At 47.7% G+C, this 27,959-nt stretch overlaps 1 protein-coding gene across 1 annotated transcript; it reads right to left on the reverse strand.

Moving 5' to 3' along the window:
- Positions 1–19,177: 19,177 nt before the first annotated feature.
- LOC144095184 (lactosylceramide 4-alpha-galactosyltransferase-like) lies at positions 19,178–27,866 on the reverse strand. Its single transcript, XM_077628971.1, has 5 exons — positions 27,860–27,866; positions 26,428–26,663; positions 23,793–23,996; positions 22,005–22,220; positions 19,178–19,525 (listed from the first exon to the last, which is right to left on the reverse strand). Exons 1-5 carry the CDS (start codon positions 27,864–27,866, stop codon positions 19,292–19,294), a joined length of 897 nt encoding a protein of 298 aa, XP_077485097.1. The 3' UTR covers positions 19,178–19,291.
- Between the last annotated feature and the right edge of the window lie 93 nt (positions 27,867–27,959).

Here is a 27,959-nt window from a genome sequence, read left to right on the forward strand (position 1 = left end):
TCACAACAGAAGCACCTTTGTCGTTGTAACAGCAGCAGAAATCTGCAGCATATGGAGTCGCAACACAAAAAATCTGTGGATAAGCTAAAAGAAAATAGATTTTGTCCGGGCGCATTTTAAGAACTCTGGCGTCGTTTGCAAAAACGTTCGTAATCAAGTTTCCACTAAAGTGTGCTGCTATTATTGCGTCAGCAACAACATCGTCACAGTTATGTGATAACATTGTACTTTCGCAAAATGCATCTTCGCGGCGGTTGAATTTCGATGGAGGCGAAATTTTATACGCCCGTGTACTGTGCGATGTCAGTGCATGTTAAAGAACTCCAGGGGGTCGAAATTTCCGGGGCCCTTCACCGCGGCGTCCCTCATAGCTTGAGTCGCTTTGGGACGTTAAACGCCCATAAACCATAAAATGCATCTTAAGGCGAATTCACACTGCTAATTTCAGCAACCATGAACGACTGATTTACAGTAGTAAAAGTGTCCGCTAATTACACACCCTTCTAAAGCATCAGTACCTTCGACTATTAAGCTGCTAATTGGCATGAAACTATGGTAGCTTAAGTGCCAGTCGATTAAAGAGAATATTTTTAATATTGTCCAGAAACCGAATCTGTTTAAGGAAACACTGCCGAAGACAGGTGTCAATCGCTTTAATTCTTCGTAATGCACTTCTCAGCCATGCGTATAGGCAGCCAACTTTCCTTCTGCTCAGTTCTGCAAGTCTTCACGTGATCAAACAGTTGCCTCGTCAGTGTCAACAATGGAGTGCCCTACCGCGTTTTTTGGCGCATACCACGTCACTTGAAATTGACGCAGCTCCAGAGAGCAGAGGAAGATAGTCACGTTAGCTTGATTGGCACTGTCAATGTTTTTAGTGGCACATACGCAGAACAGATCAAATATTCCAAGTAGGGAAACTTAATGTCCTGCCCATGTGACCCACGAATCAAGCCATACGTTATCCTAGGCTTAGCGACCATGAATCTAATTTCATCTAACGCGAGGTATAGTGATCTTAGGCTGAAAACATGAGCATTTGCACTATATTATTTATTAAAAATTATAGCTTTCTTCAAAGCTTACATTTCTATTTCTCTCCCTAAGAGGTTCCTGCAGAATGTGTGGTTTTTGAAGGTTACCGTTCGCTGTATATTCTTTGCCGTTTTTACTGCTTTATTTTTCCTAAACTCTCTTCCTGTTCCTCTTCTTATCTTCGCTGCGTTGTCTTCATTTCACTTCAACTTGCAGTCCCAATGCAGCCAGACACTAAGCCTTTAATATTACCAGAACGACAAACCAGAATATTATAATCAGTGTGAGGAGTACGTTCGCAAGGTTTAGCGCGCGTGCATCCTTGATTTTTTGTGCTTTTGACAGTGTGTTGTTCTTCGCCTTTACAACTTGTCTGTTTCCAGCTGTCATTATTGCTGACAGTAGTGACGTTCTCTGAGGCAGCATCGCCAACTCTTTGATGGAATATAAGCCTACGTTCATTGTGTAAGTTTGGCCGGCAGTTAATTTTTTGGCGTGTATAGTGCAGTGCCTTCTTCTTGTCAGCTTTTCTCTTCAACTTTTTTTGTCAGCTTAGTCAGGTATCGCGGTATCAGTATTTTTGGACGTCGAATAAGACGTTGTACCTTTTGCGGTACTACAGATTATAGTTTAAAAAATCTTCAGTATAACAGATTAGAGTTAAAAAAATTATTGTAACTGCAGTTTTCCGCGCTGGTTCTATCGGTAACTGTTTTTCATTTTGCTGCGTGCAAAAGAAACATGCATGCCGGGTTCTGCAGACGGCACACTTCTTTAGGGCTTTCCTTTCACCTTTCAAAGCTAAAGCTGCGTTTAAAAGGCCGACTTTCTCATATCTTTGTTTATTTCTATCTTTTCTGCACCAAAAGTAGATATGTAGTCTCTTCCTACCAGGATATTATGCGCCGGATATTATGCACTTCTTCCAGATGTTTTGAGACACAGCTTCTTTGTCACGGAATCCTGCAGGTCTAAAAATTGATGGTTTCATTATGAAATTATGTAATATATAATAGGTTTTTGGGGAAAGGAAATGGCGCAGTATCTGTCTCATATATCGTTGGACACCTGAACCGCGCCGTAAGGGAAGGGATAAAGGAGGGAGTGAAAGAAGAAAGGAAGAAAGAGGTGCCGTAGTGGAGGGCTCTGGAATAATTTCGACCACCTGGGGATCTTTATCGTGCACTGACATCGCACAGCACACGGGCGCCTTAGCGTTTTTCCTCCATAAAAAACGCAGCCGCGGCGGTCGGGTTCGAACCCGGGTACTCCGGATCAGTAGTCGAGCGCCCTAACCACTGAGCCACCGCGGCGGGTAAATTGAAATTAAAGTCATTTTTTTCATTATTGCTTTTTTTGCCATCACATTCGTCCTTTTAGTCAGGTATCGCGCGGGCTAGCCTATCGGATTTGTCTCTTGGTAAGTTGCCTCCCCCTTTTTCTGTGCCATACCCGCTGAGGCAATCAAAAGCTTTGACATTCGGCTGCTGTGCCCAAGCATGTGACATCAAATCCCGACCACAGTCATTGTACTTTAGCACAAAAACGCCTGTGTGCTTTGGAAAGTTACTGCGCAATGTCAGTGTGTGAGCACTAAAGCCGATTGTTTTATCTCTTTTACATGAATTACGGTACTGAATTTCGCTGCTGAAAAGAACAGGCACCGAAATTGTTAAAAAGAAAAACAAAGCATTTGCTGTCAATGAAAACCTTACGTCCTTGGCATTCTGTGACGTTTATGCGCGCTTATTTTTGTGTGCGATTAAATTAGGCGCCATTTGCTGCCTTAATTTTTAATACGACTCAGTATTTGGTTACTTCACAGCGATTTCGCTATTATGCATTCGTCTAAAGGCGCTCCCTCACCGAGAGTGATATGCGCTCGCACGCCGCCAGTCGGTGCGGCGCCGCGCCCTCGCCGCCGCTGGACCCATTGGAGCGGAGCGTACAGGTCGCCGGTCTGTGCGCCGCTGCCGTACCCATGTTGATGAGTCTTGTATGGATGATTCTTGATGAGTCTTGATGAGATAGACCTCGCAAGCGGCCATCACCCACAAAAGAGGAATTCTTTGAAAGAAAGCGTCGATGCCGACAATAGATGCGGGAAGCCGCCCGACAGCTTAACACCTGGGAAACAGTCAAAACAAAAATGCCGAAGATAGAGATGAATTAAATTCACTCAAAATCAGTAAATTTCGTCATTGTGTCATAGTGCGTTGCGTCGTGAGTATCTTGAGGATTGCTCTATTCCTTCAAAACAAGCGTAGTGATTTCTGCAAGTTTTTTGTGATGTTCAATCACTCCGCACTTTTCCTCTATCTTCTTTTGGCTATTATGCCTAAAATCTCAAGCTTCACGTAGTCAGGCAGAACCAAATTTGCACTACATCACTTCCTTCTGTAAGCCACTAACATTACCGCGGTCTCATTTGGCAAGCTTGACTTACAGCAGACACCGCCTACAATCGATGTTGATGTTCCGGGAACTCCAGGCGTAATTAACTCTCGGGTCTATTGCGCCAGAGTCCCTTAATTAAAAGCGGCGCTTCTGTGCATGAACCTTATCTTCGCTCATCCTGCACTGCGCGAAATACGCTCTGCTAGTCTATGCCACCGAGCGTTCAATTTGGCACTCGCATATTCCGCTGACTCACTGGACTGCATTTGTTCGCCCGCCATCCCCTGTGTCTCCGTGTGGTCGACACGTTTCTAGTGAATGGACAGGGACCCACAGCGGCGCCATTATACCATCAAGAATGGTGGTCTTTAATTGGGTCATCCGCTTCCTATAGAACAGAGTACATTCAGCCATTGGCTCCTTTGTTCAAATCAATTTAATTTACAGAGATGAACGCAAGCTGCACGCTCCACCTGCCACTGCCTGCACGTTTACTCCGCTTTGCTTGTATAATATAAAGTACTAATAGCGAATTCTGGTTCTGTATAAACGATCTTTCTTTGTTCCAGAATGCGAAAGAGCGAAGGTGACATTTATTCGCGGTGATAATTTACTGCCGTGGGGCTTCCTCGTACAGTAACTGAATATATGCGCAGTGTACTGCTTCTTTGTGGTACTTTTCAGTACAGTTCAATTCCGAAGACAACTGAAAGGAGCAGATTTGCCTTCATATGAGAAAAGTACGATCTAACAGGTGATAAAAAACGAGTGAATTTGCGTTCTTTACGCCGTGAACAATATAACTGCAAAAATTTTCAAATGCCTGCGACATTTTTAAAGGCTCTTTTTGGCTCCGGACATAAAAAAAAATCAAGTGGCAAGCAGCATGGTAGCCATGTTTTTACGTAAGCTTTACATGGTCTCATATGGTTTTTTAAAGAGGGGGCTAATTTAAAAGACGTCCTGAAACCCCTTGTCATCAACCATGACAAGTGCCTCGGTGTGAAAAATGGGCTCCTTAAGCGTAGAGATTTTCACTGAATGAACAACACAGCGAAATAATGAAAGCTGTGAAAGTAAGTTGAGCAGTTTTTTTTTTTCAGCTAAAATTCTATCCTCCGTATTTTCTCATGTTTCTCCTCAGGGAATGACGTCCATTACCCAGGCCAAGTTCGGCTAGCACACATTTTGCGCTTGCAGTTTGGCTTGGGATACTCGCAGCCTCCTACTCAGCGCTGACTCTCGTGTCTTAAAAACATGTTTTGGGATCGTTTAATGAGGCTACTGAAGAGCCTGCATACAGCCCATTATGTTAAACTAGATTTCATCTCTTGTGATGGCCTTTCTCTGGCTATCCCACGGCACAAAATTCTGAACTGCAGCTTTCAGTTGTTCTTTTTCCTTTAACAGCGGGAACAGTAAGCACGTATACAAGTAACTTCATGTATCGCTCATCCTGTGCACCTGTGAACGCTTCCATGGCATTTTTTTCCTATGTACGCATGCATTCATAGCTTGCGTTTTGCACTGTCGCTTTCCGGTTTTCTCGCTCCCAACAAAGTGATTCGCTCAACCGCCATTCTGTTCCTGTTTGCGTCGCTATAGACTTGACAAAGAACAAATTGTTCCGGAGAACAAAAAAGAGGGAAAGACAGTGAAGGGAGCAGAGGAGAGGTCGCATTCTGCGAGACGACTGCTGCTGCAAATGGGCCGACCACCGATCGACGCGGGAAAGGCCTTTGTTCCTCTGTAGTGATTGTTTTCTGGTCTGTTTACGCCCTTCTCTGTTTGCTGTTGGTGGCTTGTAGCCATGTCGATTTTCGTGCCATTTGTACAACGTCGCAATTTTTTGCAGCCACCTCATCAGATCTCTCTTCTTCTTTTTCGCCTCCAACTTCCCAATTCTCCTTTCCTGAGCGATTAGTACGACGGGCGCCATTTTTCAGGAATTGGATGGCGGAGCTGCTCGCGTCTTGCGCTCTGCACTGCCTGAGCAGAGATTCGGGCACAGAGAGTTGGTCTGGACAACAGGATTGTTAGCTTACTATGACACGTTAAGAGGCCAGTTAGTATCTCTTTTTGTCTGCTTATCTGAAATAAGTAGAACTCAGATACTCTTCTAGAACCAATGCGTTACTCTTCTAGAACAAAGGGAGTCGTCCCGGCGGTTGAACGAACTCACGCGGTCGTAGTGGTCAAGCCAGTCGTCGACGTCGTCGCCGCGGAGGCCAGCAAACATCTGAGGGTTGCGTTGACTGCTGCACACGGTCCAAGTTGCGGGAGCATCAGAGGGCGAACGGGAGGAATCCGGGCCGTCGACGTTCTCCTCTTGGGTCATGACGCTTGAAGTCCACAAGCGGCGACCGGAACGCAGCTCCAGGTAGAAGCGGGGAAAGAGGCTGCGGGACATCCAAGGCTCACCTGCACCACGTGTAAGAGAAGACTTCACGGAACATGTTTATTCTCACCTGCTGCCGGAGACGTGCTCCCAGCGAACAGCGCCAAGCGATGACGATGGGAATTTACAGGTGAAAGAGAATGAAGTCCCAGCCAGAGAGGCGACGACGACGAAGGCGCATAAAGTGCTCACAAAGGGAATTTCACTTGCGACAGCAGCAATGTTGTCTATCTGCTCGATTGCGGTGCGTGTAAGCTGCAGTACATCGGACAGACTGAACTGCCCTTCAGGTTGCGATTCAATAACCATCGATCACATGCCAATACCTTTCCTAATCTCTCGCTCTCAAGACACGTCGCGGCTTGCAGCCACTCGTTTGATAACATTACAGCCACAATACTTGAATCTGACTTCAAATATCGCTATGGCGGAGAGGTTTGAGAATCCTTCTTAATTTTTAAATTCAAAGCCCTAACCTCTGGTTTCAATGAAAATCATAGGAAAGTGTCTTTTCTCTCAAAGTAGCGTTAATTTCGTTCACGTAAACGTGATCGTCTTTAAGGCTTCTGATGCTCATGCATTTAACGCAGAGCATTTTTTCGACGACCGGTGTGACCAACATCACTACATCAACTACATTGTATAATGATACTACGAACGCAACATGTGTTGATCACTGCCGTTTGTTGTGCCTGATTTTCTACGCTATCCATGCAGTACTGTTTAGCATGTTTGTACAAGCTTGTCTTCCTCCTTTGCTGCTTTTTTTTCCATCTTGAAGGTGCATGACTTGAGCCCAACACGTGTCAATTCGTAGAATACTTGTGTAACGTATCACCTATGCCCAGTGTACTCTTTTGTGTTTAATGTCATTGTTTATCAGATGACGAAGTGACTGGCCACGTGTTTCTGTGCCATGCCTTTAACGCCGCAATGCATGTTGATTATTGCTTTCTGCATGCCCCAGCGTAAATTTTGTATGCTATATTTACTTGCGAGGAGCACGTGTCAACTCCGAAAACCTGTAAGCCTTGTCACTGTGCGTCACTTAGGACGTCACGGGCATTTTATTACGTTGTCATTAGATATTAATGGCTGGTCACATGTCTTTTCGTAGAACAAGCATTTAAGGACCAAGCACGGATGCTTTGTGCATTACCTGTCGAAGGCGGGGCCCCGGCCGAAACGTCGTGAATAAATCACTGTTTTCGTTCGTGTGTCTCCCTTCTGCATTGCATATTTCTGGATCCGGGAAGGCTTTTGCGAAGTGTGTATATATATATATATATATATATATATATATATATATATATATATATATATATATATATATATATATATATATATATATATATATATACTTACGGAATGAATAAAAATCTAATCTTCTTTGAGACGGCGAATAAGAAAAACAATGAGGGCTGTTCAGGGCACTCAGAAAGGGAAGCAAAAAATTAGCCAGTGCTAAAAGCGACACAGTGGACGAATTAGGAAAGATGAGAAGAAAAAAATGTATAAAGTATACGAAAAAAGTGACAACCCCATCTAAGAGAAAACTCCTGAGTAGGAATATTAGGCTCCTCTACTAAGAAACGTTCTTGGATTTTGCACCATTCTATCTTTCCTTCTCCAAGAATTGCCCCTCTTCTGCCTTAAATATGAAGATCCTGAATACGCTTTCACTTCTTCACATGACGTAGCGGAATCGAATATTTTCAGGGGTGTCAATATTAGCTGCTCCGTTAATTATTTTGCTTCTTTGTTTCCACGACAGGATACCGAAAAAAGCAAAACAGCTTCGGCCCCCTCATGTGAGCACCGTGACTAAATAGGACAAAGCACCCCTGCCAAACCAAATGAGTTCTACGTAGTTTGCAGATAGGAGAAAATTTGTCTCCTTTTACACTCTACGCGCATTAGCTCCTTGCAAATGACGCCAACCAGAAACAACAAAAAGCAGATCGAAACACAATAGCATGAGTGGTCCTAGCAGAAGGGAGTAGCTTTGGAAGCGTATATGTATATTTTCAGGGTGCTGAAAAAAATGCGTCTACAGAATAACGAAGAAAGAGCCATATTTTAGATGGGCGACTATATGTCGACATATTCTTCAACGGCAGTATAAAAATAGACGAAAGAAATCTCATTAGGAGAGAAACTAAAAATGTTAAGGCTCAAACTTCCCGATTCGTCACCTGCAGGTGACACTAGTAAATGGACTTACGGCCGCTCGCACTGGTGAGCCAGGTAATGCGTGAGCGAGCACATAGACAATATGGCGCCACAATCTTGAGATGGACTTTGTTTTACGAATTTTATTCAAAGATTTTTTTTTGTAGTCTCCAGAGATATTTTTGTCCTCTCTGATAATCTCGGGCTCTCAGCAAAAAAAAAATCATGGTCTTGTTTTAGAATATTGTTTTCTCGATTTTTTTCCGGAGAAGACATCTGAGTGATTAAATCTTATACTGCATTCTTCAATGCGTTCTTATTCGTATGAACTACACTCTGCTAGCATGCTTCTTAATGCTATTCACCACCTTCCTGTTGCTCCGATTGGGAATTTAGGCACCTATTGGTTGTTGCTCGAATTTGCATGGTTTCAGAGCCTTCCGTGCACGCAAGACGCTCTTGCTGTCACCACAAAATGAAATTCTGTGAAGCATTCCCAATCTGCGCTGTTACGTACACCATGCATAGTCCCTCATGAATGAACTGAATCAAGAATAAGTCTACAACCCACGGAACAGGGCAGTGAGCGAATACCTCCCGCAATCACTCTTCGTAAATCCCAGTTGACAAGCTAACTGCATACCAAAAATAATGTAAATCTGTTCTTTCAATCTTCCGCTGTTTCCATCACTTTGATAGAATATCCACGAAATAAGGCTAACAAACACAGTTCATCAATGCTAGTGCTGCTTTTTTCAATTTGAAAGAAGAAATTATGTCCCATAATTGTTGCGCCTGCGCATCAAAATTTTTCAGCGAACACAAGCTGCTCTGCTTGAAGTCTAACTGTTTCACTTGTGTGCCGTGTTGTTCTGATTGCACATAATTATGGAGCGGCTATCGTTGTTGAAAGCAGCGACACGGTGTTTAGAGCCGGGGGCTGAGCCAGTCAAGCGCGTGAGAGGGCTATGGTTCGAAGGATTTGGTTCACAGCCTCGAGAATGCTTAGAGGATGCGGCGTTCTCGGCCTTGTTGACATGCCGGCCAGTCACCTGAAAACGTGACTCGCAGCTAAAACGCTTGCAAATACGGTTTAGGGGTGACCTATAATCCACCGTGACGAGCGCTTCTTTCATGGAATTCCAAGGCCTCGCCAAGACCTCGCCACAGGGGAAAGCTACCCAGGTCGCCTTCATTTGAAGTAACTGGAGCATGCTCAATGTACGCGCATGAGCTGTTCTGAGGCGCACTCTGTGGAAGGCTCATCGGAGCAGATTGCGACGAGCGAGGCTTCGATTAGACAGATAGTATAATACTGTGAAGGACTGCAGGGCTTGCGTGGCTGTCTACACCTGGTGTTTACGGCGGCTGGCTAGAGTTCCAAAACTGAAAGCAAATGTTTTCCTTCCACACCGAATGAGACGCGATATGCTTGTTTAAGGTGTTATATCACAATTTAATAGGTCTATATTGCTGTGGCTATGGTCCTCTGATATTAATCTTGACATGCCAGGTGTGTCCCCGGAAGGGGGGTGGCCTTTAGTTGTTTGCTTCGCCATGTCCATCGGTGCTGTATACAAGTGGGATGCCGAGATCTTCGAGGACTTGTCTTCCTGTTTTTGTGGTAATTTCGACCGGAATAATTTCGATCACCTGTCTCAGTGGTTAGGGCGAAACACAGAGGCGCTCTTGTGCTGACGCAGGTTGAAGATCCCCAGGTGGTCGAAATTATTTCAAAGCCCTCCACTACGACATCTTACTCTATTCTCTTCCAGGCCCACCTACCCACTTCCCTAACGGCGCGGTCGAAAGTCCACAGAGAAATGAGACAGCGCACCTTTCATTTCATGATTAGCAACTTTTTACCGCGTAGCCTAGTATGCACCGCGTACCGCGTACGAAACAAAAGGAAAAAAATTGGCCAAGCAGGGGAATTTAAACCGAAGGCAAGATAACCGGAGTTCTTAAAAGGGAACAGAATGAATTCTAAGAGAAGACGTTGCAGGGTGCGGAGGAAAGCCAGGGGGGCGGATGAAATTAGCAAGTTTGCGAGGATAAGATGGCCCCAGCTGGCACCTAACAGGTCTATTTCGAGCGATATGGGACAGGAATTTGTCCTGAAGTGGGCATACAGGCACTTAGACGGGTGATGATTGTGGTGGCGATGAAGATCATAAAGAAAAGAAATATGACTTCTTTTGTCAGTAGCACTCAGCTATAATTCTGCAGCGCATTCAGGTGATTTATTCCTATGGGTTTAACGGCGCCATCAACGAATACTTTGTACCCAAAATTTCTCGGATAGATTTCGTCCGCAGCGGGTGCACTAGAGGGGGCAGTGGCAGGTACGCCTTTACGGTCGTAGTTCCCTAGAGATGGGGCCCCCAGGGTTCACCTAATTCGCGTGCGACCGCAACTTGATGCGTCAAAACGCTGACAGTGGGAACAACAAGCCGCATAGTACCTAGCCCAGATTTATTTCAGTGCAGTAAGCGATACAGTGCAACTTGCGTAGCGCTCTAATAAAACCCCGGCATAAATGGCACCGAAATTTCTAACTTATGGATTCCGCGCGAGTGCTTCAAAACCCTCATTTTTTGTTGCTGTGCACTCTCACCAGTCCCACACTGCATAGTCTTCGGCAATCATTTTGACAGGTTTTTAGTGAAGAACAAAGACGGCACGCGTTTAAAGCGCCTACTGTGCGACAAAGAAAAGGACGCAGGCCAGCCTGTTCACCACAGCCGATGAGACCCGTCAGCAGCGGTCGCCATGGCCAGTGGAAACGACCCAACCGAGCTTCGCCATTGCCGTGACATTTCAGCTTTGCTGGAAGCACTCGAGACTCGCCCCACCGATGACGACGTGAAGCAAGTGTTCTTCACACCCAGCGCCGATAGGCTAGAGCTCATCCGTTGGGTAATCGTATCCGCAGACCCATCGGGCGGGGCTGCACAGTTCTTGTGCCCTTCCATCGACCATGAAGAACTCCGCGGTCGGCTTATCAGCGTGCTGACGAAGTTGGATGCTCTCGCACCATGCAATTTTGAGGATTTTGTCAACGGAACGGCCGACCATCCAGAGCAAGAGGCGCTGTGGGGTGTGCTCCTGAAGTCTGCCCAGTGGGCGCAGCATCAGTGATTGCTCCGGCGCACGGACATTGCCATCGTAAACGCAAGGGGACACTCCCAGGAAACGTTGACGTGCAAGCAAAAGAATTGCTTCGACCTGGTCTTGCGTAAACTGTAACGGCACTGTCTCAAAAGAACAAACTGTGGTCGCAGCTTCCATGAATGCTCAAAACATCGCGCACAAAACTCTTACTGCTGTAATTTCTACAATAAATAAACCTGAAGTTAAATTGTCCCTAGTGTTGCGTGGATCTTTTCATTTCCGAACCCTAAAGCAACATACGTACTTCGCTGGCACACACACACACAATAAAAGTATAGCTAAATGACGCGCGAAGAATGTTTCATTTCAAAAAGGCTGCCGTTTTCGGGTGCAAATTTTATTCGCAGTACAGCAGGCTGTGAGTCTGCACTGGACTGAAAATCTACTGTGCTTTTATAAAAATTTTGTGTTAACCATACAGGTTTCTTGGTCACGCATAAGGTGGAAGGTGGCCGTCTGATTATTTCTCTCCCTGGATGGCTGTAGCTGTTTATTGAGCGATGGTATTGATGAAAATTGCAATTCAATGAAAATCTTGAATGTCATTTTGAATGCATTCCATTCTTTTTGCACTCCCTCCGTTATCCCTTCCTTTACGGCGCAGTTCAGGTGTCAGCCAATATGCGAGACAGACACTGCTCCATTTGCTTTCTCCAAACATCATTTTTTTGAATTTTCTGGCTTATCAACGGTCTGTTTTGAGTAACTATTACGCATTACCTATCACCCGACGCTAACCTATCAACGTAGCTTGAATAAGTACACAACTGTAGTGTCCCTTTAAAGGAAGAATGCGCCCTAACCAGCTCTATGAGGAGTTTGGTGCTGAAACGCGGTGTCATTGCTCTTTGTGTTACACTTGGCTGAAAAAGTGCGCCAAAAACAAGAGAATTCTGACACGGCAAGAAAGTATTTTGCAAAAGCACTGCGCTAGTGAGCACTGTTGCCAGACATACCACCTTGGACAGGCGAGGTGACACTCTGTTGTCGCATCTTGACAGAAGCTTAGAAATATGAACGATATCGTGGCGGATGATTTTTAGGAGATAAATCGGCACGAAAACATTATTTTGCTACGTCGATGCCGTGTGGGACGGTCCAAATTGAATTAAATTGAATTTTCTGCCTCCATAAAAACGCAGCCGCCGTGGTCGGGTTCGAAACCGGGATCTCCGGATCAGTAGCCGAGTGCCCTAACAACTGAGCCACTGCGGCGGGTCAGGGCCCAAGAGAAAAACCTACTTCCAGGACGGAGCTCCTATAGTGTTCTATAGGAGGCTTCTGTCATAAGCGTTCTAGTTCAAATTTTGCTAATGCCCATCACTGTGCAAGTTTCAGCAGTTTGTTGTGGTTTCTCTCACACTACACGGTGTCTTGTCAGCTTGTCCGCTGATCGCATCACCCTAACTGCGAATGACGGAGTAATAGAGGACTTATTCATGAATATAGTTACTTGGTATTGAAACAAAATAACTCTGTGCAATCAAGCATTCCTTCACGGCATTCAGAAGGCGGTTTCACTGTTGGCGCACGCTTGTAATGGCCACTTTGCTGCACAGCTGGTTAGGATGAAAAAAAAAAATCAATTAGTTTTTGAGGAATGGATATCAAGCATTAATGGTCTCACATTTGTTGGTGGACACTGGAACCGCACCGTATAGGAAGAAAGAAAGGTGGGAGTAAAAGAAGAAATGAAGAAAGAGGTGCCGTATTGGAGGTCTCTAGTATAATTTCGACCACCTGGGGATTTTTAACGTCAAATGACATCGCACAGTACACGGGAACCTATTGCGTTTATCCTTCATCAAAAACACCCACCGCGGTGGCTTAGTGGTGGTGATGAAAAACTTTTATTGCCCCCCCCAAAAAAAAAGGCGCAGGGAGATATGATTGGATCGACTTTTAAGGGGCCGGCACTCACAAACACTAGGGGGAGGTCCCCAGTACGGGACCCCAGTGGCGTCGGCCGCTGACCGGGCGTGCTCATCCAGGGCTTTTTGGGCCTGTAGGTCCGAGCTGCCGAGCAGGGTCGCCTCCTAGTCCTCCCGGGTGGGGTTGGGTTGAGGAGGGATAGCAGGGTTGGAGGGGCAGGCCCACACCATGTGGCAGATGTCCGAAGACTTCTCCGCACAGTGCGGACAGCTGCCCGAGAAAGGATTGTGAGGTAGTTACTGTGGCTTTTCTCACCTCAAAACCAATTTTGAAATTTTTGGTGGCGGTAGTGGTTTTATTAAAAATAATAGTAAAAAGGAAGGAAAAGATTTTTGCGAGCCCCGGCATCTGCTATCGATACTGAAGCACCTGAGCTGGGGCAGCGGAAATAAAGGATAACAGGCAGAATGGAGAAATGAAATGATAGAGGTGAGGGGACAGGAACAGAGGATAGGGGGAGAAGTAATATGTACAAAATATTTACACAATAAGAAAAATGTCCGGGGTGTGCGCGTGATTAGCTCATTTTAGAGGAATTAAATCACACACGCGCACAACACTGTGATGGTTACAACAGGAGTGAGGCGTCCAGTTATTAATCGTTCAAGGTAGAACTCGCGGAGCGTTCGGTCACTGCGTTTAACTACCCGACGGAGAACAGACGGGACGTCAAGCCCGTGTGTTCGAGGAATGCACAGAGGCTCACAAAAGTTCGCGCACGAGTGCGCGCACTGCCCTGCGGCCACAATAGCGTCTTGATGGAGTCTGGTAGTATGCCTTGCGCCCTATAGGCCGCGAGCATATCGCGACGAGCATCGGCGAACGCAGCACAGTGAAGGAGCAGGTGTTCTAGTGTTTCCACTGCACCGCATCCGTCACACACATCACTCGTCGCGATCCCGTGACGCACTCGTCGTTCCCCAGGCCACACGCAGCCAATGCGCGCGCGCAATATCACTGCACGTTGTGACCGTGTAAGTGCGCGACAGCCGGTGACACTGTCGATGCGCTCACCTCCCGCGATGCGTAGGTCGGGGTGCTGCTTTCGGAGATGGTCGTGGATGGCCGCACGCACGTCCTCCAGCGCAAGGGGCAGATCGTATAGTTGGTGTGCAGCGGTCGCGAGGTCGTCAGCTTCTTCGTTGCCGGCGATGCCGCAGTGACTGGGCACCCACTGTGCACGCACGGCACAACCTCTCTGCGCGAGGCGCTCGATGCGCGAGCGAATTTCCCGCACTAGTGGGGTACCACGGCCTTTAGATTGCAGGCGGCTGATGGCGGGGCGGGAGTCGCACAGCATAGCACTCCTGGGCGGCGGTGGGCCGAGGGTGAGCAGCAGGTCCAGCCCGAGCAGGTTCCCCATCAACTCCGCCGTGGTGGAGGAGCCCAGGAAGGCTGCGTGTTGCTGGCTGTGCAGTCGCAGGGCGGGGATGGTGGTCGCCGCAGCAAGGGAGCAGCTGTCGCGGGCCACTGAGCCGTCGGTGTACACGAGGAGATGGTCCTGGAGCTCCTCGTGTATAACGGCTCTGGCCAGCTGCTGCACAGCTCCGCTTTCCCGCAATGCCGACGATCTCTCGCTGTATCACCGAGGCAGCAGGCCAGGGTGCGCAGGAGCCGTAGGGGGTGGGCCTTGTGTCAACTGCTCATACTCGAGCAGCGCCGCGCCCATTCGTGAGCGCGGGTGCGAGCGCATACGCTGCAGCAGCGAGCCGCCGTCCGATGAGCGGTGAAGCCGGTCGATGTGATTCAATGCCCTGCGCGCTGCTTGGAGCTGAAGTGGCCACGCTCCTCCGAACCCGCCGCTGTGGCTCAATGGTTAGGGCGCTCGACTACTGATCCGGAGTTCCCGGGTTGGAACCCAACCGCGGCGGCTGCGTTTTTATGGAGGTAAAACGCTAAGGCGCCCATGTGCTGTGCGATGTAAGTGCACGTTAAAGATCCCCAGGTGGTCGAAATTATTCCGGAGCCCTCCACTACCGCACTACCGAACTTCGTCATTGTCGTGAGATTGCCACTTTGCTTGAAGCTCTGGAGACCCATCCCGACAACGAAAATGTGAAGCAAGCCTTCTTCACGCCCAGCGCTGAGCGGCTGGATGTGATCCACAGGGTTCTCGTCAAAATAGATTCCTCAGGTGCGACCAAGCAGTACCTTTCCTCTTCTGTCGATCACGAGGAACTGCGCGAGCGCATCGCCAGCGTGCTGAGGTAGCTGAACCAGCTGTGCGCTGGCAGTTTTGAGCCTTTTGTGGAGGGAACTACTGGCTATCGCGAGCAACACTCTGTGGGCGCTGCTTCTCAAGACAGCCGAATGGGCGCAGCACCAGTGACATTTCTTGAGCTGATATTCTGATCACCGGAAAGCGCAGTGACCATGAACTGTATGCGACAGCGACGGCTACAACTGCAGACGTTAGAAGGGAGAAAAAAAGTGGTATGTGCATGTGAAATGATTGCGAAATGCTTTATTTTTCTTTTTTAATCGCACACGACCTGTTAGCTGTGACAGCAAATTTCAGGTTATAGTTAAAATGAAGAAATAGTGTCCCAGAAATGTTCTTCAATCAGTCGTCTAAGTGTATCTTTTCTTTCTTTCTTTCCTTGATATATAAGCGCAGCAATGCGGCGGAAGCGACTTTTTTGGTGGAGACGGTTCCCGTTTCTGGAAATCGCGAGGCCATGGCTGACACACCCTGGCGGTGTGAAGCCCATAAGTCGACGCCGGTTTGCATAGCCCTTTTAAGTCAAAAGCCTTTCTTGACTCATGAGTGGCGTTGACGGCAGTTGTAGACTGAAATTGTAGCCGGAAGTTGCAGAGGGAAGTTGTCCGCACCAACTGTCAATCGTAAGTTGTGCCGTAAATGAAACAAAAATGTAAATGTTGAGTAGGCAACAGTTGTTAATCAACGTATATGTAATGATATAAAAACAGAAATTAAAAACAAATTTCAAAGACATAAAATATGCGCTCGGCTACTGATCCGGAGTTCCCGGGTGCGAACCCAACCGCGGCGGCTGCGTTTTTATGGAGGCAAAACGCTAAGGCGGCCGTGTGCTGTGCGATTTCAGTGCACGTGAAAGATCCCCAGGTGGTCGAAATTATTCCGGAGCCCTCCACTACGGCACCTTTCTTCCTTTCTTCTTTCATTCCCTTCTTTATTCCTTTCCTTACTGCGCGGTTTGGGTGTCCGCCGATATATGAGACAGATACTGCGCCATTTCCTTTCCCCAAAAACCAATGTTTATTATTATTAAGAAAAAAAAACAAAAGTAAAATAAAGTACAAAACAAAAGGAAAAATTCCAGAAAATGAAATAAAACGAAAAATGAAGGGAAAAAGAGGACAGGGAAAGGTTTTTGTATTTCTGCTCTTCAGCAGACAAGTACAATCCTGTAATTTTTTTTTCGTTAGCAGCTTCGAGCGCGTAAAGTGCTTGTCGGAGCGTTGTTACCGCCTTATTGGGCTAGCAGATAATGCTAAGTGGCTAAGCGTTAGCGCTATTCCGACGGGTTAACCCCGAGCAAAAGCTGCGATGTTAGCGATGTTTGTGAGTTTGTGCCATCAGTGCCAACGGTACCGCCATCCCACAAATCATCATCATCATGTATTGCCCCTTAAGGACCCTCGCTAGGGCTTTACATGGGCGTGGGGGGAGCAAGAAAGTATGTTCGTGGTTATAGCTTGATACAATGAAAAGGAAAGAAAATGGTGTGGTAACGTTATGCAATAATATAGTACCATGCGAAATGAAAGTACAATGCCAAAAATTAGCTGCGGTTTAACTACTGCAGAATCTGGTTAGAGAGCGAAAGCTGTGGTGCATTGGGCAAGTAGACACGCGGATTAGAGTCTCGAACGTCGAGTGAGTTCCGCGCACTGGATAAGCAGCACACCCACTCTGCGACCCTGGCCGGTGGCTGTTAAATTAATGGTTGATCGCAAGAGGTTGGTCACCCAATGAACGCTGCGGCCTATTGCTGCAGTGCCGCGTGCCTGCCTCATCGTTGTCAGCGCTAATGCATGCAGCCCACATCTCTCAACACCGCCACCTACCTAAAAGCGCGATTGAGGCGTCCACTGACATATCTGATTGTGTAAACAGTTTGTGTATATTACCTCTCCCCCAATCCTCTCTTCCTTCCCCCCACCGCTTTAAGTTGATTTCTCCATTCTGCCTGCTGCTATTCTTTTGCCCCGCCGCGGTGGCTCAGTGGTTAGGGCGCTCGACTACTGATCCGGAGTTCCCGGGTTCGAACCCGACCGCGGCGGCTGCGTTTTTATGGAGTGAGTGAATGAGTGAAAAACTTATTGAACATTTGCGTAGTTCGGCGGCAGCAGGTTCCGCGTCGTCTTCATATCAGGCGATCCCGGATCCCGTCTTCGCAAGGTCGGGCCCTCATTCCAGGGCTCCGCTGAGCCGCGCTGCCTCGTAAGCGTGCTGACACAGGGTCCTTTGGACCGTGAGCTCGCTGCTGACGAGCCGGCTCTCCCATTGCTCCGCACTTGTGTGTTTGTGTTGGTGGAATTTTATGTTTCGCTCACACTCCCATGTCATGTGGTACAGCGTTGGTACCGCCCCGCACCACGGGCATGTGGCTCTGTATTGTGTCGGAAACATCTTGTTTATTATGTGTAAATTTGGAAAAATACCCGTCTGCAGTCTGCGCCGGAAAAACGCTAAGGCGCCCGTGTGCTGTGCGATGTCAGTGCACGTTAAAGATCCCCAGGTGGTCGAAATTATTCCGGAGCCCTCCACTACGGCAGCTCTCTTCCTTCTTTCACTCCCTCATTTATCCCTTTCCTTACGGCGCGGTTCAGGTGTCCAACGATATATGAGACAGATACTACGCCATTTCCTTTCCCCCCAAAACCAATTATTATTATTATGCTATTCTTTATTTTCGCTGCCCCAGCTCAGGTGCTTTAATATCGATGGCAGATGTCAGGGTTAGCAAAAATCTTTTCGTTCCTTTTTTTATTATTTTAATAAAACCACTTACTACTACTACTACTACGTCCACTGACACAGGGAGCCCGTTATGCACCCTTCCTTTCCTAAAAATCATCGGCGTCTAGAACGTCGTCAGCGCCAATGAAATACAGCTTTCGCTTTGTATATCCTGGATTAGCTGAGCTAATCGCTTTTTGTATATTGCTCAAACTGAACTTATTAAAATATTCTGTAACAACAAATTTCTTCAGTTTCATTTCCTCAACTTCGATTCGCGTATAGGCAGCTTCGTTCCTTTATTTTCCCAGTGTATTGTCCCTGAATCTCGCTCTACGTTCAACATACGTTTTTATTGATATTATTTGTCTAAATGAATTGAACTAAATTAGCTGTTGAGGAAAGGAAATGGCGTAGTATCTTTCTCACGTCACGGCGGACACCTGAACAGCGCCGTAAGGGAAGGGACAAAGGTCTAGGTTTATGGGGTTTAACATCCCAGAGCGACTCAGGCGATGAGGAACCTCGTAGTGAAGGGCTCCGGAAATTTCAACCACCTGTTGTTCTTTAACGTGTACTGACATCGCACAGTACACGGACCTCTAGAGGATAGGGGGAAGACGTAATATACCAAAAACTTTTTACACAATAAGAACTATGTACAGGACTGAGTCAGGTCTTTGAAGGCAGCTTTCTAAAGCAGAGCGGTACTGAGCGCGGTGCGTGCGTCGCTGCTTTGATGCCGCTGCACAATGTGCGGCCAGCATATGTGCCTGACCTTTAAGAAGGCGAACCAATACGGCGCTAGTAATTAAACTACCGCCGCGAGTTAAAATATTAGTGCGCTTGAAACTGAGAAGCCGCGATATAAAAATATGTTCAGCGCGTGAAGTTACAGTAAATGCAGATGTGACAAATATCGCTGAATATTAAAAACTTTTACGACCGCTGGATACAAGAGACCGCTTGTATACGTTGACAGAAGCTCAGCCGCTGTATTCGAAGAAGGCGGCGAAGCGCAGTCCACACTAATGTGGCCGCACACATGGTTAAAAAAAAAACAAAGGGGCGGGGGGGCGGGGCAGAAAATTGTTCCGGTTAGCGCACTGAGGACAGGGTCTTCTGCTTTTCCTCCATCCCCTTTTTTGTTTGTTGCGTAGTTGTGCAAGGACGTACACATAAACCTATGCGAAACGGTCGCTGCATGTCTGAAACGGCTATTTGTCCGACGACCGTTAGAAGTTGCCGCTGAGATTCAGAGACAGTCGAAGGCTCTCTGGGCAGTAGGCCTGCGCCGCCTGCCTGTAGGCGCTCCCGGGCTCTGCAGGCACCCTCGAACTCATCTTGTTGTAGACGTGCATCACGTAGCTAGCGGTGCACATAAGCCACGCCTCCTCACTTGTGTTGGCGGCGAAGAACACCTGCCACTGGTCATAGGGAACCGGTAGAAACGTCCAGTAAGGTACCACCTGCACGAAAGTATTAGCGGGGTGAGGAAAGCTGGTCCGTCTGGTGGTTGCGCGAAAGCTCTGAACAATGTCGCTGCACTGTTTCATGGCACCTGTGGAAGTAACAGCTCGCACCAGTGAATTACGGGCAGAGTTCTCTCACACACAGCTGTTCTCACAGCTATTGTCACGTTAGAACGGCACCTGATTGGACGACGCCTTAACTATGCCGATGCCAAAGTATTGTAATGACACCAGCTCCTAAACTCAATCTAAATCCTGACATTACTTGCGACCAATTTCTGGAGGTTACCAGATGGTTGCGCGGCCTATGAGCTTAGCAGTAAGCTATTGGAGGCTTCTTCCAAGGTGTTTCTCCGCCACAATGGGGCTTGGGAAAACTGAGAAGTTTGTCCGAAACCCGCAGATGGCGTCATATTATGCTAAGATTTTTGCACCAATCGGAGCACCGCGGATTTCTAAAATTGGTATGGTCTAAGAGGCCTCGTCACGGCTGCGTATAAGTAACAGACTCGAGCCAATGGCAGACAGGTATTACGTGCGAGATGCTTTCATTATAGTGATATTGATCCGTATGCTCAAGCTTTGCTACCTACCTCAGCACCAGCAGACTGACAGAAAAGATACATTGTAACTATCAACAGAAAAAATGCAACCCTCGAAGCGTTCGACTCCAAATGGCGGCGGAGAAATTGCATTCTACGTAAAGGAATGTTTGTCAGTGAGATGTGGTCTCACGTCTCCAGAAAAAACAAATAATGTGGATTAGCTCAGCTAATCCAGGAGATACAAAGCGGAAGATGTCGGCGTTCACTGTGTTCATTGGCGTTGGCCTTAGCAATGTTCTAGACGGCGATGGCTTTGAGGAAAGGAAGGGCGCATAACTGGCTCCCTGGATATGCGGACGCCTCATTCGTGCTTTGATACATGGGGTGGTGGTGAGAGAGATATGTGGTCTGAATGCATTAGCGCTGACAGCGTTGTGGCTGACATGCGGCACTGCTGCAATAGCAAAGATTCCGCGTTCATTTTATCAATCTCTCGCGATCAACCATTAACTGCGTGTCACCCCCCCAAGGTGGCAGGGAGGGCGCGCTGTATATCCAGTGTGCGCAACGCAATCAAAGCAGGCTTTTGCAGTTTGACACCAGCGCCAAGTACATCAAAGCGAGACTGAGGTCTCCACTGACCCACGGAGCCGGTTGTGGGTCTTTCCTTTCGTGAAAACGAACAACGTTTGCAAAGTTATCAACGCCAGTGAGCTCTATGAACGCCGTCGGCTCACTTGTTTTGTTTGGTTTTTGAGGAAAGGAAATGGCACAGCAACCGTCTCACAAATCTCGGTGGACACCCGAACCGCGTCGTAAAGGAAAGGATAAAGGAGGGAGGGGAGGAAGAAAGAGTTGTGTTGTGTTGTGTTGAGTTTTGTGGCACATAGGCAACTAGGAAGGAAGAAAGAGAAAACTGAAAATTGAAAGTTGGATTTTGAGGAACGGCTGCGCAGCGGGACACCTACGGCTCGGTGCTACTAGTGGCGCATGCGCAGTAGTAACTAGGAAGTGAGAGAGAGAAATATCCGCGGCGAGACGCTTGTTGTGACGTCATGTGCCTCCTCGGAGCACTGCTACGGCGAAATCCAAGTTTGCGGCCAGTAAAGCTTTCGCTTTGAAACCGATTTGGTGTCTGACAAGAAACGCTGCAGGGTTTAAAGTTACTGAATGAATATGGATTGGTTTTTGGGGAAAGGAAATGGCGCAGTATCCGTCTCAATATCGTTGGACACCTGAACCGCGCCGTAAGGTAAGGGATAGAGGAGGGAGTGAAAGAAAAAAGGAAGAAAGAGGTGCCGTAGTCGAGGGCTCCAGAATAGCTTCGACCACCTGGGGATCGTTAACGCAAACGCGAGGTCTGTCGTCACTACAGGCACAACGGGGGATGCTGGTAAACCAATAGTTCATTCACCATTCATCCACACTTTGAGAGATGACGAAACGGAAAATTCTTCTGGGGGAATTCCAAGGCCCTTTCAGATCGTCGGCTGCCGTTGTAAGGCAAATGGTTTTCATTAATGCTAATAAAGCCCTGCGACTTGCACTTTTAAAAAATTGTGAAATTTAGGGGAATTGAGACCACCACCTCTAGCCACTCGGAAACGGACGCGAACAGGATTAGCAAAATTTCGCTATCATTATTCGCGCTTAGGTAACGAAAGCAAGTTTGGCTACATATAGGCCGCACAAAGCGCATCGCCGCTCGTTTGCTCGCGCACTGGAACCCGCATTCCAGAGAGCAGTGGTACACTAGTCAGGGCCTATATAAAGAAAAGCGGCGCTAATAGCGGTTCAAAACGAGAAGAGGAGAGGGGATGCTTAACAAGGACATTAGAGTACGTTCGTCTGTCAGTAGTTATCACTCGCATTTTCCTCAGGTTCTTCATGACACTCTACATGAACTTGGATTACGAGGCAGAAGAGCTCACCGTGAAGCCGGCGTCGCCGCCACATCGACGTCCGACGAGCTCCTTGACGTGTAGTCTCCCACAGTGAGCCAGCGCCACTCGCCGCAGCAGGACAGGACCGATGGAGGCCCATTCTTCTGGGCGGTATTCCACAGCCGCACGCTTCATGAGCTTGACCAGGAACGGGTCGCCGCGGTGGAAGGCCATGAAGCCGTTGCTGACCATATCCCCACCTTCCTGCCACGTGAGGAAATCAGTTCGTTCCTCAATTAAAAAATAGGCCGCGTTGTCACCACACATATGCGAGGGAACACGTTAAATAGTGCCTCTCCGTGCCGATGGAATGCCGCACCCGTTACCCCAATTACTGCTCTTTAAATCAGGCTTTTTCACAGTCGTTTTGCGCATGCGCGCCGCTTCTCGTCCAGCTCCATTGGTGGAAAACAAAATCGCCAGCTCCTACTGCGCACGCGCGCAGTTCATGTTAGTGACAAGCGCATGCGACAGATGGCGGCAGCTCTCAAGCACATGCCCCTGCGCAGGCGCAGCTCGCTCCCCGTGGAACCGGATCGCACCTACATCTGCCAAGTGAGTGTTTTCATCTGCCCAGCAGGCGCCACACTTTGTGAAAAAAGGCGAATTGTGCGTGCAATGCAGCAATCTGCATTATTAAATATTTTTCAAAAGATGGAGCAATGCAGCTATTTCTTCGCTTTGAAGGGGGAGCTCATTTATTTTTCTGCAGTACACCCCAAATGCACCGTTTTACGCAAATACATATCGTGTGGAGCCGCATAGTTTGTATCGCAATGGTTCTACTCCGTACCTTCGAGATAACGGTGCAAACAGAAAAGCGAGAAACGGGGCTGACTCAGAGACACTAATAGCAATGCGCTGACTTGCAACTGAACTGCTTTGTGTACTTTTTTAATGCGATAGCATTAGAGTTCATGTCAGGAGAAAAATTAGGCGTCTGACGTCACGAAGGGTGCTCATTGGATTGGTCGAGAGAGGCCACGTGTCCTTGTGACGTTGTCAAAACCTGCTCCCCGTGGCGAGTGGAAACCTGACCACCGAATGGTGCTCAACCTATCCACTGTCGTAGGCACCGATTAAACTAATTAATTTAAACGTCTTGATGGAATGGTTTAACCGCACATTGGGCGACATGCTGTCCATATAGGTATGTGTCTTCAGACCATATTCCACTGTGACATGATCCTTCCCTCCATCATCTACGTCTACGACACCGCCACGCAGTCCACCTCTATTTTCTCATCGTTTTTTTTTCTTCTCCCGGTGGTGGGGCCGAGTGGGTGGAACTGACGGATGAGCGCCCACCTTTGAGCGTGCAAAATGTGACGACCGAAGAAAGAAAGGCGTGAAGACACCAAAATTAATATTTTACCTACAGGTAGTTCAGCTTCTAACGAATGCATCCAGAAAATTATTGCAGGATGATATTCGTGAAGCGGCCTCGAGTAACATCCCATGCACCACAACTCTATTGAGAGCCCCTTTCAGAGCCGCTTTAATAGACCCTAAAGTTTTGTTCTATTATCCTTCAAGCTGCATTTTCCTGCTCGCAATTTGAATTTCGGTGCACAATATAACGCAAAACCGCTTCCTCACATTCCCTCAATTGTCTACAAGCTTAGACTGGTTCACTGAATTCACTGCTTTGGTTCTTGTGGACACATGCCCACCCGAAGAAATGTCCACGCCCCAGCTTGATTAACTCGCAGGCAGAAGCCTCAGGTGTACGCAGCTCAGGTAGGAAGCGGCTGGAGCAAGTGCCGACGGACTCACCACTGGCGACTGACAGACACACGGGGGCAGAGAGTCCAGCGGCCGCATCATGATGATGTCGATGTCGATGTAGATGCCGCCACGCTTGTAGAGTACCGCCAGCCTCAGCGCATCCGCCAAATGTTCGACGGGATGAGAGCTCTTGCCCAGGGCTCCCGACTCGTACCACGGTTGCAAAGGCGTCCCCTCAAACTCCTCCTTGGGCTGCCCATGACAGGGTGCATAGAAGAGCATGGAATGGCGGATTCTCAAAGGGAAATGCTAGAAGTACTGCGCAGCGCTGAACAGTGCTTATAATAAACATCACTTTGGATCGAGTCCAAGTTTCCTGCATAGGCTGTATTTGCTTCCACATCTAACGTATTTTCCTCGTACGTTGAACCAACTGTGTGCTACACTACAACAAAAACGAATACACTGGACTCAAATTGTTCTTTGCCCCAGATTGCCATGCCAGTAACTTAACAATACTTCAAGCCTAGTGTCCCGTTTTTTCGTCCTTGTCAATAATTCTGTCCGTTGTCTTTTTCCCTTAACGTCTTGTTCTCTTTAGCAACTCCTTTACCCCCGGTCCGCACACCGCGCGAAAAGGTGATTGTGCTTCCTTTGGTGATTGCCGTTGTGTTGGAAAGGCGCAAGCACTATGGAGGGAAATTGGTTTAATAATAATTGGTTTTTGGGGAAAGAAAATGGCGCAGTATCTCTCTCATATATCATTGGACACCTGAACCGCGCCGTAAGGGAAGGGATAAAGGAGGAAGTGAAAGAGGAAAGGAAGAAAGAGGTGCCGTAGTGTAGGGCTCCGGAATAATTTCGACCACCTGGGGATTTTTAACGTGCACTGACATCGCACAGCACACGGGCGACTTAGCGTTTTGCCTCCATTAAAACGCAGCCGCCGCGGTTGGGTTCGAACACGGGAACTGCGGATGAGTAGCCGAGCGCGCTAACCACTGAGCCAGCGCGGCGGGTGATGGAGGGAAACGCTCAATTCACATTCGCGAGCAATAATTATTTACAGCGTCGAATCAAACTTTAGTTAACTAAAGTATGCGCTGGCCTAATGGGATCTTTATCTTCTTCGCACCAGGAGTGCCCACCGCCGGAGACGGTTGGATGATTTGGCTGGCTGAAGGCTCCTTGGCACCAGGGGTGCTCCGTCAGAGACGGTTTTGCGACGGATTAAGATGCAGGGAGTACGACTTGACCTTTATGTACAAAAACTTACATTGCAGACAAGTTGATGCACAAGAGAATTTAATCGAAAAAAAGGGTAAACAACAAGACGTTGGAACTGGCTAACACTAGGGGAGGCCCCTACTCGGCATAGCCGAAGATGCATTACATCCGACCGTAGCCCAGAATCTTTTTTGCCAGCTCCGGGGCCTGGTTTTAAAGACCTAAAGGCCCGGCCCATATTCGGTAGCATCCAAACACGTCAAACAATTAACATGATTGGTTAAACTAGTGTATGGCCGGCCCTCCAATTTCCGTAAGGTATATAGCCCTCTACCTAAAGTAAACAAGACAAAAATGGGCATTAAAGTCACTAAAAATAAACACCTTTCTCAGAAGGCACCAAAACCATTGGTCCACGGGTTTGCGTGTCCCTCCCTGCAGCTTTTTCAGTATTACCAAAACACTCTCCTACAGAAAAAGAAAAGCAAAAACAAACACAATCCTACCAGCACGTGCAATCGGTTTCATTGAAGCCCGTCAACCTTGGCGCCATCACGCAATTAGAGCTGTCATCGGGTTCCAGAAGGTCGCTCCCGCTGTGAGCAACTGCCAGCTCGGCCCCAAGTTTCCCAGGCGGATTAGTGTTCTTGTGGGCATATACAGGAACACCAAGGCGGCTTAGGTTCCCCCGGGCTTACCGGCTAGCTGACACCTCATCGATACCCGGTTGGTGGGGTTATCTCAAGCCTGGCCGTCGCTTTCAATAATTCGTAATTTTTATTGCCCCCTTCCTTGACAAGACTGACATTTTTCAAAATCTTCCGAACAAGACGTTCGTCGCAAGGTCGCTTCGCGTCTGGTGTCGATCAAGACGAGGGGGACGTCCGGTGCGAAACAGCCCTGTAGGGCGAAAACAAAGCGCGCGGCCGCCGCTACCAGGGTGCTCGAGCCTAAGAGGGGCACTTCTTTTCAGCGCGCTCAACCGCCGCCTGTCGCGCAGGGTGGGTTCAAAGGGAGGCTGCAGCGGCGAGATGCCAAGATCGGGCGACCGATCTTAATGACCTTGCACCTCATCGATCTCTTACAGGTTGGTTTTACTGTCATAACGAATATTATTCGTCTAACAGAAAACGCTTAAAGAAAAGCAAAACGTATGCTTCACATTCGCAGAGCAATCGCCATTTACAGGCTAACGTAGTATTCCCTATCAAATTTCGTGTACTAATGTGCGGCGATTTGATAGACTAAGTGAACCAGAAGCGTCAACGTTGACGGGCTTCAATGAAACCGATTGTACCGATAGACCATTTGAACTTGTGGGTTGGCAAAGAATAGAGTGAAAGATAACGCAATGTCTGGCCATTGAATTACAGACCCTGGTACTATCTCTCGTGAGTACGACGAACTGCACCATTCTCCAAACATTCACATGTTCTCAGGTATTACAGATGCTTACCTTGATGTCGCTGAGGACAACATTCGGGATGGACCGCAACACTTCGACGAAAGAGCCGGAAGTGATGCTATTCGTGCTACTACTGACTGCGGACAAGAGATGCACAGTCCAGCGTGGGTGCAGCCTCGCCGCAGACTCGACCGCACAAGCGATGCGGGCCGTGAGTGCTCCGCGACCTCCGGTTTCGAGGAAGAAGATTCGGGAGAATCCGGACTTCTCACGAGGCGCAAGTCCACCTGTACAGAAGCAGTTCCGAGCTTGAGATCAAACAGTACTCAACTAGCGGTCAAGCAATTCCTAACTAGCGTTTCAGCAATTCCAATCTAGCGACCAAGCAATTCCGCACTAGCGATGGAGCTATTTCGAACTAGCAATCAGCCCAGACTTCCTTCATCAGCCGACGCGAATGGGAGGATTCAGTTTCGCTTTTTCGCATCCCCGCGCAGAAAAAGGGGGGAAATATTTGAAGATTTTTTAGGAAAATGATAGCGCAATAGAGCCGTAAACAGACTATATGACAACTTCAATATATTTCATTGCTATGAATGTATATGGAAACCAATGAAAAACATTTTTCGAAGTCATGCGACCCGATTAATGTCTGCTATATGCAGGACAGACCATGCTAGCACAACAATGATACACCACGAATCCCTGTACTCAAAGTGCGTCCAAGATTTTCCTTTTACTTTGCTTTCAGGAACACACCACTAATATCTCGAATGTGACAATTATTATCGATGATACATGCTGAGTCTTATAGCACCGTTCAGCATATTCCCCTATTCAATGAGTTGGGGCCCACAGCAAATCTCGAATGCTGTCGCGCCGCTGCTCGATTTATTCATAACGGTACGCGCTGACCAGCGGAGGATGAACTTGTTCACTGCTCCTGGCTGTTAGCGACATAAAACTTTCTTTCCTTTCCTCCTGCATGCTTACACTGTCATCAGCGATAAGACAATGCAGCGCTGTCGTGGAGCGATGAGACGCGTCGGTGTGGTCACTAAGGGCGCAATAAAATGTCGCACTAAAATTAATGCTATAGCATTACAAGCCTCATCGGGAAAAAGTGCGTCGTCGGTAAAAAAAAATCGCCCATTGGCTGGAAAGAATTGATGCACCAGACCGCAGAATTATCATTGGCTGGAGGTTATGACGTAACCATACCAGAAGTGACAACTATACGTTTAGATGTATCTTCGATGCGTGCGTGTCGACATCTCTTGACACCTTCGTAGAAACGTCGTACCATCAGGTATATGATCCGATGTGATGTCTGGTTGTGTGCAGACAGACGTGTTGGGGTCCACAAAGACAACTTCCCATGCTAACGCACTTAACACACGTACTGTAATTAGGTGCCCCTATGAATTTTGGACATGGCTTGTACAGCGTATTTGCTGCTTTAAAAAAAGGCACTCTACATTACTCCACATGGCTGCATACGCAGAGCAAATGTGTGTTTGTGAATGCTCGCTCTTCTGAATGGCTCAGCAGAGCTCAAACCCCGTGTTCCAGCGTCTGTAGCT

The sequence above is a fragment of the Amblyomma americanum genome, chromosome 6 (assembly GCF_052857255.1).
Source record: "Amblyomma americanum isolate KBUSLIRL-KWMA chromosome 6, ASM5285725v1, whole genome shotgun sequence".
Lineage (NCBI taxonomy): Eukaryota > Metazoa > Arthropoda > Arachnida > Ixodida > Ixodidae > Amblyomma > Amblyomma americanum.